Source organism: Corvus kubaryi, unplaced genomic scaffold (genome assembly GCF_017639235.1).
Source record: "Corvus kubaryi isolate FWS band 111438036 unplaced genomic scaffold, C.kubaryi_AGA036_p1.0 37284, whole genome shotgun sequence".
Classification (NCBI taxonomy): Eukaryota; Metazoa; Chordata; class Aves; order Passeriformes; family Corvidae; genus Corvus; species Corvus kubaryi.
In genome coordinates this window covers 8,592,892-8,610,284 of record NW_024581088.1, presented here as the reverse complement: position 1 = coordinate 8,610,284, position 17,393 = coordinate 8,592,892, and the positions used below count along the sequence as shown (strand labels likewise).

The window sequence follows — 17,393 nt, the reverse complement described above, 5'->3', positions numbered from 1 at the left end:
TCCCATGAAGTTATATACTTATTATTTATATAACATGTTATTTACATAGCTCAACTAGTATTTCCATGGGAAAAAAAAAAAAAAAGAGAATGGTGCCCTGGCCTTCTAAAATCCTGAACCCAGACTTGTGGTAAATAGAATTACCCTGAAACCTGTACAGCAAGTTATGATAACCTTATCACTTATGAATTTCCAAGTGGCTTGTGGGGTGTTTTTTTGTGTTTTTTGTTTTGGGTCTGTGGTGTTTTTCTCTGGTGCTTTTTCACAATTTTTAAGTGAACTTACCAGACACAAGTTCTGCTTTGCCACCCACTGCAACTGGCTACATTATTTCCCAATTACAAGGGGGGGAAAAAAAGCAACCATGAAAGTAATATAGCAGCTTTTAGCATTCTAGACTTTCAGTTGTCTACCAGATCCACCCACAAATTCAGGATTACTCAATTGTTTGCTTACTGCTATTTCAATTGTGTTAAAGTTTAGCAAGTTGTAATTATTACAAAAAACTCCAAGAGATGCCCCTCACATAAACACTTTGTACTTGTGCTTCATTAGGAGTGTCATATTTGATCTACTTAAATTGTATCTAAACTAGTATTTAATCTGACAGGTTTCCTAATCATATTTATTCCAGGTATACCCCACTAATGCACTAATGAGTAAGAGGAACAGTCTCACCCAAAGGAAGTGCAACCAGCACAGGCAGACAGACAGTGGGATGAAGCAGATCACAGTCTCCATCTCACATTTTTGAGGGGATTTTGGAATAAACCATACACAACCGTATTCTTGAAAGTGGCAATACCAACACAGTTGGTTGGAAAGGAGAAAAGAGAATGACATTCCTATTTGTCAAATTTTAATTTAATGTGTAGTCATTTAAACCACATTACTGAGCGTCTGTAGTCTCCAAGTGACCAAAACAGGCTGTGACAGAGACGATTTTTTTTTTTTTTTGCTTAGTTGCAAAGACCATTAGCAAAATCCTCTCTTTAGTCTTTTATTCATCTGGAAAACTGAAATCACCTACTTAAAAATGGGAAACAAGACCCCAGCACACACTGCCCCCCTCCCTTCAGGGAGCTGCTCCATCCCTGCCCCATCTACAACCAGGAGTGGAACCAGCAGACGTGAAAACCTCCGAGAGTTTCCCCAGGCAGGGTAACCGTGTGACTTGTTCTAAGAGATCAAATTTCAGCCCATCCACGAGTGTCTCACTTTCCTCAGTGCTGGTTTTAGACTGGGGAGCAGCAGGGGAGGGAGGGAAGAGCAGGTCACGGTTGTTACCTCGCAGCACGTGACTGCACAACGCAAACAGCTGAGGCTCCCACAGCAAAACTTTTAAGAGATATCATATAATAGAGGTTAGTTTAATAAGTTTATTTGTTTAGGAGTCACATCATTAAACAGTGAACACTCAAAACTATTTCATTCTGACTTCCCTGTCATCTGCTCATGTGCCACACCGGCATCAATTATGAACATTTGGGACTGACCTTTTAAAATTTAAATGTACAATGACCTGGACTTTTTTTTTTTTTTCAATATAACCTTATACAAGGAGGAAAAAAACCCCACCACAGCAACAGACAGGAAGCCAGAGCTGCTGGACGAGCTGTTATCACAGCCCAACACCTATCAGAATCACAGCCTCCTGGCTGCTGCGCCACCACCGACGGCTATTGTTGGGAGAGCAGAGCACAGAAAATCTCCCGTTCTGGAAGCACATGCTTTCAAACAGAACTCGGAAAAATCCAGACGGGATCAGCTTCAAATGAAAGAAACAGCTCTATTTGCACATCCTTCAAAGGGACAGAGGGGGACAGAGCAGGGCTGAGGTCCTGCAGGTCGCTCAGCCACAGCCCCAGAAAGCCCAGGGGAAGGAGTCACCTCCATACCAAGGGCACTGACTGCTCCATTTCCAGTCAAATTCCTTGAAACTAAAGATTTCCATCAAGAACAACCAACCTGATTGAAATCTGCAGTTGTAAAACATGGGGAACAAGTCTCTAGAGTGGCTGGCCAAGCCCCAAAGTGCAGGGTGAGATAAATTATGATCCAACGCACGCTGGTAGCAAACTTCACATCCCCAGGATACCGAATTACCTCAAATTACACAGGCACAGGAATTCCTTCACAGGGTTTCTGAACCTTAATGCAAAGAACAGTCCCAAAGACACCACAAGTAATATGAGATGAAAGACAAAAATACAGCTTCAAAACTGATTCTTAAGATATGTGCATCAGTACTCACAAACACAAGAGGGGCTGTTGGGAGTTTAGTTTGGTTTTTAATTAAGTCAGCCACATCTACAAAAGAAATTATAAACTTTGTATAGGTTTGGCTGATTAAATGGATCCTAAGGAATGAAAAATATGCAGAGGTTGTATTAAGGTTTAGTTTCTGTTAGTTCTAGACCAACTGTCTGGTAGGAAACATATCAGCACCCTAGGTGCAACATTCAGAGCTTTTTCCAGGCTGGCTGCAAGTCTCTTTATGTGGGGTTTGCTGCAGTGTCACATTTAACTTTTGCCATGAGAGAAATATTCCTTTTACTAGAAGAGTGTTCCAGACTTTGGAGCTACAGAGGTGGCATCACAAAGCACCCATGGCAGTGTTTGGGTTTCTCCCACAGGCCTGAAGTGACACCTCTGAAGAGCCCAACTTTCCTGAGAGCAGAGAATATCCCAATTCTAGATATTCCTGGAAGGGATGAGCCAAATTTGCCACGAGAATACACATCTGTTAACCATTCCCCCCACTTCATTCCATAAAAGCCAGTGCTCGGAGCATCACATGGTATCGAGCTATCTGGTAAGAAATACTGAAATTTCTCAACAATAAAATATCTTACACAGATCTGCCAAAGCTTTTTACATATTTTTCCAGTAGCTCTGGGCTACACATTATGAAATTGTGTGAGTAAGCACACAATTCCTTCAGTTATTTTCATCAAGCATGCTGATATTCTGACCTTCTTTAAAAAAGAAGCAGAGCCTCCAAATTAAACAAACACTGCTATTTTATTTTAAAAGCTTTCATCAGCTTTTCCAGCTGCTCTAGAGAGCTTTACAGAATTACTCCAAGACAATCCATGACATAACTAATGCTAGTTTAAAATCGCAGTTTGGTAAACCAGTTCCTCAAAGGAGGAAAGCCCAGACTGTGCCAACACGATATTGGCCAAAATAGTTAAAAGTAAACTTCTTACTATTGATTTATAGCAACAACACACAGGAAAAAAATGGATGGGCAAGGACACCCTGGAGAGGAAACATTTGCCCTGGCCAGGGTGGAGAAAGAAATGCCTGGAACTAAAGGACAAGTTTATATATAAATTAAAAGCAGCAGTTCACCACTACTAATAGAAACACACACAAACATGTGCTTCTGCTTCTTTTGCTCCAAAACAGCCTCTAAATTTCTTTCAAGTTTAAATTTATTGCAGAAGATGCCAACAATGGCCAACTCCACACCCAAAAAGCAAAGCCACTGATCTTAAAATTTCCTGCATGCAAGATTTAACACATACATAAACACACACACACACAAAAAAGCCACACAAAAAACCCCATCATCTAAGCTTTAAATTACTTTGGATTTTAAAAGCTGATTTGGGAACAGCGATTAAACTTGTACCAGCTAACCTAGTTTTTATTCATTTCATTATTTATTGCTAGGCAACATAGACCGTGTCAAACCACATTAGAACCATGAGAAGAAGTCCTTCCAATTTAGATCAAAAATTCTCTCCTTGCCCTCCTCCCCCTCAGTGTGGAGGCCACATGGATTCTTTTAACACCAGCATTCCCAGACACCACCCTCTTTCTGACCAGGAGCTGACATTCCAAATGCTCAGCATCTCCCATAGGATGCAATTTATCCAAAGCTCAGGTGGGATCTGCAAAGAGCTCTCTACAATGAGTCTTTCTTGGTGTTTGCTGGCAGAATTAGTCCCAGTAACCTGCAGGTCCAGGGCAGGTATCTCTTCATTCAGGTATCTTTTTCTTGCTTTCTAGAAGGCTCTACCTTCTTTCCCAACCTCCCCATTATCCATGGTCTGGACATGGGCACCAGCACAGAGGACATTGTTTACCACATTTAGCATTACTTCCTTCCATTGTAAGAAAGTTTTGAAGAACTCCAAAAAGGCAGAAAAATAAGAAAGAGCAGAGACCCAGGCTCCAGAATAAATCATACACAGGAGTCTCTTAATTAAACCTTTCTTCTATCACAAAGAATAGACCCTCCAACTTCTATAATAAAGCAAAATAAAGCCTCCTACCTTTTGTTTATGGGTTTCTCATCTTTCTCGTAAGGCTTCACAAACCATTTGCCGATGCGGACGAAGTTCCTGTTCATCAAACACCTCTCCAGCAGGTTGTGCACGGCTTTGAACAGCAGAGTGCGGCACTCGTAGGAGAGCCCGTTCTCCCAAACCCCATCCTCCTCTTCTGCAAGGCACAGGGAAAACAGAAATCAGCACTGAATTCCATCCTCTTATTTCAGACATATCACAATGCCCTTTTCTCTCCCACAAGTTTTTAAGATATTCACAGCATAACATGCAACCAAAACCAGCCTGTAATGTTCAGATAACTCTACTTACTTTATAACAGAGCTGCTAAAAGTGATCAGCTATAAAAATATCTCAGCCCCCACAAGGAAAGAAGATTCAAGTTATTTGTACACAAAAGGAAACAAGTAGCACCAGCACGTTACATATTTCAGCCTGCAAAAGCACTGTGTGATCTGTCTGTGAAGTGGCTCGTGTTTTGGGTAGTCTGAATTACTCATCCTGCAGAGTTAGGTGACAATTAGGCTTAAAAATAAATTTCCCAAAGCCAGACTTTTAACATATCCTGGTGTCTTTTGAGCAGCATTGACTAAGGAAAGCTGGGAACAAAAGTCAGCAATCAACTGACCCTCAATGATCAACAATTTGCTAGAGATGACAAAAAATACGCAGATTCAGAATATTGGTAAGAGCAATCTGAGTCTCCTCAGAAGACTCAAAACTGTCATTAATCTCTTTAATTCAACATTAAAAATGAAGATATTTAAGCAGCCTAGCCCTACTTTCTGGTGTACACACAGAAGAGAAAAATCAGCAAGACGAAGCCCAGTTCCTACCAATGGGATTCTGAAGTCAAACACTGACATCTTCTGTGCCCCACAAATCAAACACAGGCATGGAATGCAACTTGCACAAGCAAGTTGATTTGCCAAATGGAAAAGCAAGATTTATGACAAGAAACTGCAAACTCTTCCACCACTCTGGCTCCTACTCAGCGTTTGAACGGGGTCTAGAGGCCCTCAAAGCACAAGCACTGGTCCCAAGAGCTGCACTGGCACTAGAATTCCCTTACCCAGGTAAAACAAGGAACACCTGAAAGTTCCTGGGGTGTCTCTCAGGATACATCTGATATCACTCATCCCCAGCAACACTAATAAGGAGGATAATATAATAAAGCTTGAGATATTGTCCTTAAACCACTGGCAGTCAGATCTTACCTTTATGGCTCTAATTCCTCATATTTTGTGTTTTACATCTATCCCTAAGGATCTGCTCCTGGTATCCTTGGACTAACCTAGCAGAGTTACTCTTCAAATGCCATTGCTTTTATACTCCAGGTAGCAGCAGAGATGAGAAGTTTGTCTGACATAGATAAGGAGACATATTTTTACTCCAGTCTCTGGATAGTCATGGAATAATTTAGGTCGGAGGGGACCTGTGGAGGTCGTTGCTCCAACCTCCACACAGAGCCCAACGTGAGAACAGGTTGCTCATCTGTCACATTCACTGTCCCTGCACATCTCCAGGGACTGGAGCTTGAGTCCAGCTCTGCTTCAGCACCACAGGTCTGACAGCAGTGCCCTGCCTGCTCACCTCTCCTTCACAGAGCATTTTGGCTCCACTGCTTTGCTCCATGGTCAGAAAACCTCAGCAACACAGCCAAGTCCTTGCATTTTAAATCCTCCTTGGAAATAAGCCCCTTCACCTTTCTCTGGAAGCCACTTACAAGCTTAAAAGGTTGCAATATTATTAACTAAAGTCTCGGTATCCTTAAATTAGAGAGCATCTAGAAAGCCAGACACCTAAGAATTTTAATTAGGAAAAAAACCTTACAGATTATTACAATAAACCATATTTAAGACAAGGATGACAGAGAAGGGAATTTCAATGCTATTGGAACCAGAATGTGGTGACCATGTTTGTGTTTTGCTATATTCCACACAGGCAAAAGTACATTTTCACACAAGAGCAGTATTGTGAGTAGAAGAAAGTTACTCCCGGTAACTCTGAGGGACAGAATAAGAATAAACAGACCTGCCCCATCATTTATAAAAGAGGAGGTGTGCATCATTACAGATGAATCATTCCATGAAATAATTTTCTGGGTAAGACAAGGAAAAACAAGGAGCAGCATTTCCCAAAGCAGAGACCTCACCACGCCTTTCCCACCCTACCACCTTACTCCAGCCTGGAGTTCAGTAAAAGCTTGTTTTCAAAAACTGCAAAGCTACAAGATAACACAGTAACTCACTAAAGAAACATCATACACCACTCTTGTAACAAAAAGCAACAAAAGTCCAAAGTCAAAGGGTGTAAAGTGCCAGTGCCAAGCACAGAGGTTGTTCCCCAGCTCCAGCTCTGGTGGATGCCCAGGCACAGCCCTGTCCCACAGGCAGCAACTCTGCTCCAGAGCGGGGCCAAAAAGCAGCTCAGCAGAGCAAACATTAACTCCAGAGCTCAGTCATATTGGACTTTACCTGCACAATAAACTCCACACCATTTCAAAGGTTACAGACTTGGTTTGTACATGGCTCTTGTCATTTCAAGGAATCGTTCCAAGCACATCCCCTGCATCCACGACCTTCTAGAAGAGGGAATGGAAGGAACTAATTCCAGTTCTATGCCTAATTTTGTTTTGGCATATTTTGGCATTTGGGAATGCCACAGAAGATGCCGAAATTGCAGAGACTGAAGTGACAGTGTTTTGATGGTCACACTGTGGACACAAAGGAGAGGTTTCCATTCTCTGTACTCAGGTGCTTCATTTACCGTGATCAGCTGTGCTGACCACCAAGTTACAAGCAAGTTTCCAGGCAAGAACTTGCCTCAAGATGTAACTCTTGAAAGCTCTCCTGCCTTAGATTATTACTGAACCAGAGAGTCCTTAGTTTAGTGTGTTATGTGGGGAAAATGTAAGGCATGAGATGGCAATCACAATTAAAACTCCAATGTTTGCTCACCAGGACCCAAACCCGGACCACCTGTTCTGACTGAAGTGCACCTTGCCACAGAAAGGGAAGGTAAAAGAAGCTGTCAGCTCAAGAAACCCTCATTTCAGAACATTATTCAAATTCATGCAAAAAACCCAGCAGTAAGTGTTCTCTGACTTTCTGAAATCTATTTAGTCATTCCCCTTCCCCCATTTTTAGTGGTGGAGAGAAGCAAACATGACATCTGCTCACATCTGCCAACTATTTTTCTTCTTAATTCGAACTGTTGTTTCTCAACATGAGAAAACCCCTCCCACTTAATAGAAAACTGTACACAGCAAACCATTCATTAAAAGAGGGGGAGCGGAAGAGGCACTTTTGTCTTCTAATCTTCCTTAAACAATAAATTCAAATGTTCAATCTGATAATGGTAACAAACCAAAATAAGTTGCTGGCTCATTTTCAAAAGGTGCTAAGCCACAATTTCACTATGGACAAGTGTTATCCACGAAAGTGCTCTGGCAACCTGAAGGTTACAAGTACTTTATTTTTGATGAGTTCTCTCAGCTGTCCAAAGCACTCAACTCTTCCCCAGCACACTTATCTTTATGTGACTCCATTAAACAATTTATACCCATATCCCACTGCTCCCTCTCTCTTTACATCACATATTAGACAGTTTTCCTCAAATGAAGCTAAAAATTATCAGGGAATGAGGAATTTATGGAAACAATGGCCAGGAAAAAGCAATTTGCATGCTACACATAAATAAACTTTTTCAGTCAGCACCTTTTTGATATTTCCAATTTTATTGGAGGCCACTTGCCTTCAGTACTTCTATGTTCTCCTTTCCATTCTTCCTACAGTTAACCTGAACCAGTAAAGTTCATTTTTACTGATTACGCCCTTCTGTCTGTGTGCTGCTCTTGGAGAAGTGAAGAAAAAATTTGGAGTACCCTGAGAATATAAAACTCTTGCAATTTTTAGTGAATTCTGAAAAAGGAGTATCTTTAAACCTTACAATTTAATTCATGTCAGTTTTTTAAAGCCTATTGTTATTCACAGATCTTTAGCCAAATTTATTAATCAAGGATTTCTAAGAAGTAATATATATATTATATAATGACAAATCTATATTGTAAATACAGAGACTTGAAAATACAATTTTTAACAAGACTTTTAAGAACATGGATTTCCCTCCTTCCTTTAACACACAGACCACCAGTAAGCACCAGTTCTCACACAGGCTGAGTGTTTACCACACCATTGAAAATATCTTCCTAATGCTCAATGAACCTCTAAAATAAACTATGCAAAGAAACAAAGCCTCCACTTTGGACTACAATCCCCCCCAATTACTTCAATTACACAGGATTTATGAAAAAATCCATTCTTTCATATCATGATTGAGACTTGTCTTTTGGAAGCATTTCTTACCTCACAGGCTCCCTTTTTGCCATTATGTGACTTTGCCAGTTATAAAAACACTGACAAACCTGATATACACGATTAAGTTTCCTATATAAACCTCAGATTCCAAGGGAAGTAAATAAGCAAAGCAATGTGAAATTGCTGCAGTACACAATATTGTAACGGTATGACAGAAACACTTTGAGTAAAACTTTTCTATTTAAAAAACAGATTTTTGAAATACCTTAAATTGCTCAAAGTGAGACTTACACAGCAAAGCTACTGAAATACTGTTTTGAGGGCCTACATCCCTTATGAAACAAGTGAGAAGCAACAGATTTTGCAGGAAAAAAGGAGACCAATACAATTTTAAAATATCAATTTAAGAATCTGAGTAAGACAACTGAAGTTTGTTCCTAATAGAGTGGTATCTCTTATCTCCAGTCATTGAACAGAATCTCAATACAAGACTCTGGATACCCAAACTGTCCAAAATACCACACTGAAAATACTGAGCACCATTCCAGGTTAGGTTTTGTGCTGCTTGCCCTTTACCAGCATCACACATAGAGGTTTTGTGCTCCCTACCCAGCAGAATATTTTCTAAATACTGACAACTTAAAAGTAGAACCTTTCTGTAAGAGTGTAGCCACGGCTGTTTAAAAGGATAACAAGGTAACTGCTCTCCCTCACTCTTTGTGGGGTGTAAGTTTGGCTGCTCTGGGCTACACTGCCACAAAAGCTAAGGAACTTGCCAGCTAAATGATCCAGCATCCTCCTCCTTCACTGAGTAATTCCATATGCAGGTACATGTAACAGTGTAAGTAACATATTTCATTGTTCTGATTTATCCAGGTCATTATGCATGTGACATTGTTCACACAACCAACATGACATGATGCCAAATCCTCACTGCCTGTGACAAAGCATTTTTCACCTGACTCCACAGAGATTTCACACACATGTTGGTCAAGAAAGAAAAGGGGGGAAAAAAGTTAAATCTTTGTCACCTTTGAGCTCACAGCACGTCACAGAAGTTTGATAAAACTGCTCCAGTAATTTTTGCATAATGCTTATCAGCAGTTTTGCTTAAGTGGCTACATCTCTAACATGGAGGACTAAAGAAATGCTGAAGCATCAATGCAGCAAGAACACTTGGAATGCCTCTCCTGACTGACACAGAACACACAGATCCTTCCCAGACAAGGGGCTGCAGCTCACCGTGCTCACATCAGGTGCAAAATGTTTTTAAAAGCATCCTTTCCTTTTGTATTTTTTTTTTTTCCTGTAGGAGTTAAACGATCTTAGGGAGCAATAGTTATTTTAAAAAAGCATCGCTGGCTGAACTCTTTTCCAAGCTGCCTTTGCCAACTCCTTGCAACTGGCAGGGTTTGCAGCCCCTTGGAATGATAACTGGCTCATCCTCTGGTTTCCATTGTCCTGGAGTAATGAGACACTCAGTGCTGACATCAGCACAATCTCACTGATTTTTTGGGGACAGGGATTTGGTCTATAATGCACATGCATCAAGAACTACACAACACATATTAGTCTTTGGTGCCATGACTGTTTTTACCACACAAACAAGCATCAGGATTCTTCCAAGATCTCCTCCAACCAGCAATATTTTTATACATTTCCCCCTCACAGAAGCATGAGCAAGATTGTTCAGCAAACAAAAACTGATTATCTTCATATATGACAGACAACTCTTTAATCTTTAAAGTAAATTAACCAAATCTAATAGACACCAGAATGAAAAAGATGCATCTTGAGCTCACCATTTAAAAGATGCAATTTGAAGGTCAAAGCCATATAGCAGCATTCCCCTATCCCAGCATTAATCAAATTGTGACCATTTCCTTGGGACTATGTCTTGTGCATAATTCATACCCGACTGTTCTCAGGTTTAAAATCATCTACAGTCAATTTAAAAAAAAAATAATCCAAGTGTAGAGGTAGCCACATGAAAATAAGAAAGAACCTTTCTAATAAAACAACTGCTGATCAGAGCAGTGAGAGACCATTGCCTTCTGAAATTGGAAGAGATATCCTACTTTAAGGTTTGAGTTGCAAGAATTACTATAATCAAGCCTCACCGTCAGAACAAAAACATAACCTTTGAGGTTGTTAGAGGCTAAAATAACATTTCACTAACTTCTGTCTGCCTCTAGCTACGCTGGGTTAGAAACAGACCTCTGTTTTTTCGGCTGTATGTACAGTAAGTAGGTTCCTAGGGAAGGGAAAAAAAAAAATGATTGAGTGAAGTCAATATTCCTGATCAATCAGCATGTCTGAACAAGTCTCCTTTTGACATGCCCCCAGGCAACAACAATCCCTGACCATCAACAAGACACTTAGCCAAGGCTTGGAATGAGAGCTCCAACACAGCCATGAGCAGGATTCAAACGCGACTCCAGGGCAGAGTGTGAACTTCTAGAAGGTACAGCCGAACACAGAGATAGCATTTATTTTTTCAACATAGATGTACATTCACAACCCTGTACATCCCCTTTTGGAGGGATCTTGGGAAGGGGACAAAAGGGCTCTGGAAGGCTGACATTTTTCAAATCCCCCAGGGCTGATAACCAAGATGTGTTCCAGTCACTGAACACCCATTGTTCACTGGAACTACACATCACCAAAAAAGTCACAAACTGTCAAAATACCAACCTCTCTTTAACAGGCAGAATTTCATACCAAAGGGAGCCAGAACCAAGAGTTATTAACATGGCTCTGGCAGATTTCTAACCAGGGCTCTCTCAAGGGCCCCTTCCCCAGGAGAAATCTGTCCAAAGGCACTAAGGGACAAACTGCTCCTTCTCTCCATCCTCCAGGACAATCCTTCACCTATCCAGCAGCAAACTTCTAAATGAGGCAACACCTCAACCTCCAGCAGCAAACAATTTCCAATCAATTTTGCAGGTAACAAGCCTGTGCTAAGAAGTCATTTATCATTCCCATTGAAAATGTTACAAGCAATCATTGGGAGAACAAGGCAGTGTGAATTACCAGGAGAAATTGCCCACCGATGAAAAAATCCATTAGGCTACGACAAAGGTCAGATAACATTGTTTGGGTTCAGCCATAATTCTCTCTTCTATGAGATCCACGTTAAGATTTTGTGTAACAGCAAAGAGAAGAAGTGCAGATGTGGGCATCCCCTCAGCCACCTCCTCTACAATCCATCTGATGAGGATCTGTATCAACTCCTGGGCAGAAGAGCCTCACACACACTCACAGATTATGATGTCTCTTTTCCATTAAAAGAGGACAAAAACGTGTCTGCAAATCCCAAGGTGTCAGACAAACCCACACCCAGACACAGGTGACAGCCTCAGGAGTACCAGCATTACACAGAACACGTGTGGAACAGCTCTGTGGAAGCACAGGCACCCACAGGTGACCTGAACAAAGAAAATACCCAAAGACATGGCTGGGAGACTCTAATCCTCCACTATCTCTCCCTTATACCCTAAGAGAGGTTAAGAATTGGTAAGTCCCTGGGATGATACCTGCTTATCTGCCTGTGCAAAAGGGTAATTCTGTACAAGCACAAACAAGATGCTGATCTCAAACTCCAGCTACAAACCACCACTGTTTTCAAAAGGTCCCTCTGTGCTAAATCACCAGGAGACAGATTCAACAGAAAGCAAAGAAAGTTGCTCAAACAAATAATTTTAATGGTTAGGTAGCACAAAATTGCACTTTCCAAATGGCTTAAACTTCATTGGATTTCCCATTCAAAATGTACTTGTCTTGATTTAATCCCACAGCCAAAAGCACACAAAATTCACACAGGTCCTTCCACACAAGTGTTGGTCTTGGCTCAGGGCAGGCCCAGGCCAAAAACACCCAGCATTGGGTCTAAGTTAGATCTCAGACACACAAAGGATGTTCCCTGCAGGTCAAAACTGAGGTTATTTATAGGTCAAAATAAGGAAGCCTTAAATGCACTAAAATATCAAGCAAACTCCAGTGTAAGTGCCATTTAAAATGCAAAGTTTGTAGTTCCAGGACAGACAGGAATAGGAGCAACAGCCCAATCTTTGAAGTCAACTATTCAAAGAAGTAAACATCATTTCAGTGCGTCAATTGTTTTTCAGATCACAGTATTTTTGTATGAAAATTCCACACGTTATTAAATTGTTTCAAATCAACTTCCTCAGTGGCACTTTAAACTCCTGTTTGTTCTCCAGCTTATCCACACACACAGGCAGCATTAACAATTTCTGGTTACCAGGTCACCAAACCTTGGTCTCATTTTACACTTCAGTAATCTGAATACTGTACATTATTTGAAAGGAAATTAGAGTGATGTGTTTGTTGGTTGGTTTTTTTCTTCCCTAGAATTAGTTTAGTCTCACCTTTAGACTCACCCAATTTAAATATCTAACTCCGTCACCTTGCTGATAAGCAGCTGGAAACCATCTACGTGGGGAATTGAGCTCAACAAGTAAACATTTCCAAAGGAAGGTGCCAAATTTGAACTACAACATTATTGAGAAATACAAATATTGTCAGTCTTTCAAAAGGCTGGGTTTGAAAGCAGGTTCAGAGCACCAGGAAAAGGGGGGAGAGGAATCATAAAAACTGAAGGTTTACAGATTTTTGCATGGAAACAGGTGGTTAGTTCCAGGTGCCTCCTTCTGACTGATGGCTTCTCACTGATGGTGTGAATTCCAACCAAAACAATTCCAAATGGTTCAAGAGCTGCCCAGATCTCTACAGTTCTTATTACATAATAAAATGAACTTTACTATTTGAATTTGAAAACTCTAATTGCCCAAGATCCCAAAGGGATCTTATCAAAACATGTTTAAGCCATCACTTGTGAATCACAGGCATAGCTTTCAGCACAGCTTTCTCATGAAGTAGTTGCCAAAACTCATAGGCTTGTGTTTTGTTTTTTTCAAGGAAACAAGTGGGGAGCAAACCCCCTGTTTCTTGAAAATCCAGCAGTCCAAGGTGAGCTGAACACAGAGCCGATGGTTGATCACTGCTGTAATAATTTGGTGAGGGTAACAGCAACGTCTCTTTTCTAGAGACAACATTCCACCTCGTACAGATGTCAGGAGTACCAGGATGTTTCAGTGACCACAGGAAGGTACGACCAAGCTCCTACCTGAGAGATCATGATGGATCAGGTCAGCAAAGTTGGGGTCATCCCCCCACCAGAATATCCAGAGCTCCCTGCGCCCAGGCCTCTGGTCCCGGCGCCAGACACTGAGCACGTCGGCCTTGAGACAGCGGCTGAAGCTGCTCAGGATGGGATCCTCCTCCGTGACAGGGAAGAGAATGGGGGCAGATGTTGGGCCCTGCCACACGTAGCGCTTCCATTTAATCCCAGTTAGATCAGCCTGGGGGAGAGAAAAGAACAATCAGGTTGCAGGTACCTCCAGCAAGCACATCCTGCTACAAGGAGGTGGCACGGGGAGAAAGGGAGGATTAACCCCCCAGAATTTAACGGGAACCATGTTGGTAAATTTTGTGTGCCTTAGGAGATAAACTGGGAACAATCAGGCATCCTGGTTTAATAGCTCATTAAATAACTGCAGTAAAGCAAGAGCTGCTCATTTTCACTGCAGCTTTAAGGTTATACAGAGAAAAATCAGATTTGATTTAAAGTAAAAGAGTGAAAGACAAGTGAGCAATGTTATTATTCACAGACTGCAACTGTCCAATCTCCTGAACGCTTGCCTTGTCAAGGAACATCTTTCTTTTTGCTTATTTATGCAAACACTGCCTTTTCCATCCAAGATTACTCCATGGAAATAGGTGATACAGTAAATCACACATTCTTCCAGCCATCTACCACTCTGGAAAAATTCATAAGTTTCTCCATTGTAAAAAATTCTCTGTATCTCCCCCAGGAAGGCTCTCATGTTCACCGATTTTACCGAGAGCTATCATATTTTTCATTCCTCACACCACATTTCAAGAATTTAAATCCTAGTTTTATCATTCAATTACACGTTAGACCTGCATCCACACTGATTATGATCCACTAAACCACCTTCTAGGCAAAAATTAATTTGACCTTACACAGGGAAAGAGTTACTACTCTGTGTAATGGGAAGCAGACGATTCTTGGGATTATCTACACCACAACACCAAGTTTTAGCACTAAGTTTTTCACTCGAGCACCTCACCTTAAGGCAGGTAGGGGAGGCATTGCCCCGGGTTCTCTTTGGGAAGGGAGAGCAAGGCAGGCTGGTATTTGTGAAGAAGTTACTATTTTTTGTCTTCCCAATATGACAACACACAAAAGATTACTGCAACATTTAAACCTAACATGGCAGCCTCCCTACCTTCAGCAGGAGAGCAATTTAGAGGAAAGGTTGCCTGCAACAGTTGCTACTTTAGAAAGACTTTCAGATTTAAAATTGCACTATTAAGATGGAGCTGCAGGCCTGATGCAGGCTGCAGACACAGTCAGGCTGTCCAGATTCCCCTCCGTCCAAAAATATGAGTGCCACAGCTTGGCACAGGATTGTTGTAACAATCTCTAGAATCATAAATATCAGGCAGGCAGCTAAGATTAGCTCATTTGCATTAAAAGCTGATGAAACAGCTCAGCACAGCCACCAAAAAATTGCATCACAGTCCAGTTATATCGAATTTACTTTCGGAGCAACCAAAATTCAACAATGTGAACGATTTGATACTTGGGTTAAAAAAAGACTACAAAATGGTGCACATCAAAACACAAGACAGGGAGGGCATCACCAAAAACAGCCCTCCAGAATAAACACAAGCAGGGAAAGGGATTCGTTTAAAAGCGAGGAAGAAGGGAGGCTTCGCCTCGGATTTGCCTGGGATGTCACGAGTGGGGAGGGAAAAGAGAAAGTTCCCCGAGATGTGGGGCTGGGAGGAGCAGGAGCAGCAGATCCCTTCCCCTGCGAGAAATACCACGCTCAGAGGCAGGAATAGGGAGAAAGGAGGAAAAGTTGGAAGGCACGGAAAGGGAAGGAAAAGGCGAGTTGCAGGGAGGCTACTATCCAGGAAGAAAGCGGAGGGAGGGGCGAGGCGAGACAGACAGCGATGGAGGGGAACCAGAGGGGCATGGGAGAGTTGGCTGCTCCAGGCAGGGCCTACTCCGAGGGCTCATCCAGCAGAAGCTCTGCTAAAAATGGCTGCTTTGCTTCCACTGCCCCTTCCCCCTCCCCCAGAGCTCCGAGCCCTTCCCTCGGTGGCCCCGGGCGTGTGTGCGCCGGGGGCCGACACTCACCAGGCAGAAGAGGTTGGAATGGCAATCCTCCAGGCTGGCCCCGTTCGGCACGAAGCAGGAACTCATCCTCACAGCCACAACCCACACGCCATTATCCCACAGCCTCCGACAAGAAAGAAAGAGACAGACAGAGAGAGAGAGAGAGGGAGAGAGGGAGAGACAGACAGCGAGAGGGAAAGGGGGAGGGGGGCTCTGCACACGCACAAATAATAATACAATTAAATAAGGGATTTACAGACACACGCACACGAAATAGTGGCAGGGGAAATAACCCGCGAGGAGAGAGAGAGGTATGGGAGAAGGGGGTAAAAAATATATTTTAAAAAAAAATTAAAAAAAAAAAATTAAAGAGGAACTCAGAACGTTTTCTCGTCTTCTGGAGCTCAAACGGGGGTGTAAAGCCGCCGTGGAAGGGGAGAACAGAAAGAGGGAGGTGGTAAGTAATCCAACGACGGGAGATTAAGATCAAAATCCTCCCTGTTCCTCTTGTCTTCTCGTTCGCATAAGGAGGGGAGGGAGAGGAGGTAAGGTGAAGGGGTAATTGATCCAACAAGAGAATAAAAATGGGGTAATTAATCCAGGGGGGCTAGGGGTAAAAATCAGTTGACATCCCTCCTTCCTCTCTTCTCAGATGCCAAGCAAGAGAAGCAGGAAAAAAATAAATAATCCAGCGGGGGCAATTAATCCAGAACCCCCCCTCCGCTTCCTCCTGTTCCTTTAGTCATCAGATGAGAAAGGGGCAAATTGTGGAATGACTGGGAACGATTGGCCGTGGGAGAGAGAAAAATCCAGGCTCGTCTCTTCGGAGTCCGAGGGCAACAGGGTGTGGGGGGGTCAGATTCTTCTCCCCTGCTCCAAAAATATTCCAAATAAATTAAAATTTAAAATCATAAAAACAAACTTCAGGGGCCAGAAGCAAGGCCAGTCTGAAGAATTCGTAAAGGCAGAGCAAGAAAAATTTCCTGGGGTGTACCCCAAAAAAACATCTGCGGGGGCAGGGGAGGGGGGAAGGTATTCCTTGAGAGAGAAAGGCCGCAAAAGTCTCCTTAGCAGCCCAGCGGGGGATTAAATTCCCGTGTGGAAACCCCCCCTCCCCAAAACGAAATACTCTTCGCAGCGAGGGCGAAACCAAAATATCATCCGCTGGGTAAAAATTCTTTCCGTGGGGAAAGGAGGGAGGGGGAGAAGGGTGGAAGGAGGAAATTGCGGGTGACCCTCGAAGTCTCTTCGGGGAAGGATGGAGGAGTCTCCGGGAGGCCGATCCCCAGCCTTTTCGGGGGAGGAGGAGGAGGACGCGGTAAATCGCAGAGTGTCTTCGGGGAGCCTGGTCCCCCCCAGCTGTCCTCGGGGGCCGGAGGACCCCGCAAAGTCTCTTCAGGGGAGCCCGGACCGCGCCGAGTCACGGCGGGGAGGGGGAAGCGACCCCCGCCAGACCCCCGGGCGCGGGGGGGCGGCGAGGCGGGGAGGGACCAGCTCAGCTGCGAGGCCGGTCCTTTAAAAATAAAAGGGAAAAAAAAAAAAAAA

General features: G+C 42.7%; 1 protein-coding gene across 1 annotated transcript in view; it reads right to left on the bottom strand.

Moving 5' to 3' along the window:
- MED13 (mediator complex subunit 13) overlaps window positions 1–17,387 on the bottom strand; it is a 53,804-nt gene extending 36,417 nt beyond the window's left edge. The window contains exons 1-3 of the mRNA XM_042026410.1: window positions 15,870–17,387; window positions 13,764–13,998; window positions 4,287–4,455 (exon numbers count right to left, since the gene is read on the bottom strand). Of these exons, the coding sequence (XP_041882344.1) occupies window positions 4,287–4,455; window positions 13,764–13,998; window positions 15,870–15,935 (470 nt within the window). The 5' untranslated portion in view covers window positions 15,936–17,387. The remainder of the gene's footprint in view (window positions 1–4,286; window positions 4,456–13,763; window positions 13,999–15,869) is intronic.
- Between the last annotated feature and the right edge of the window lie 6 nt (window positions 17,388–17,393).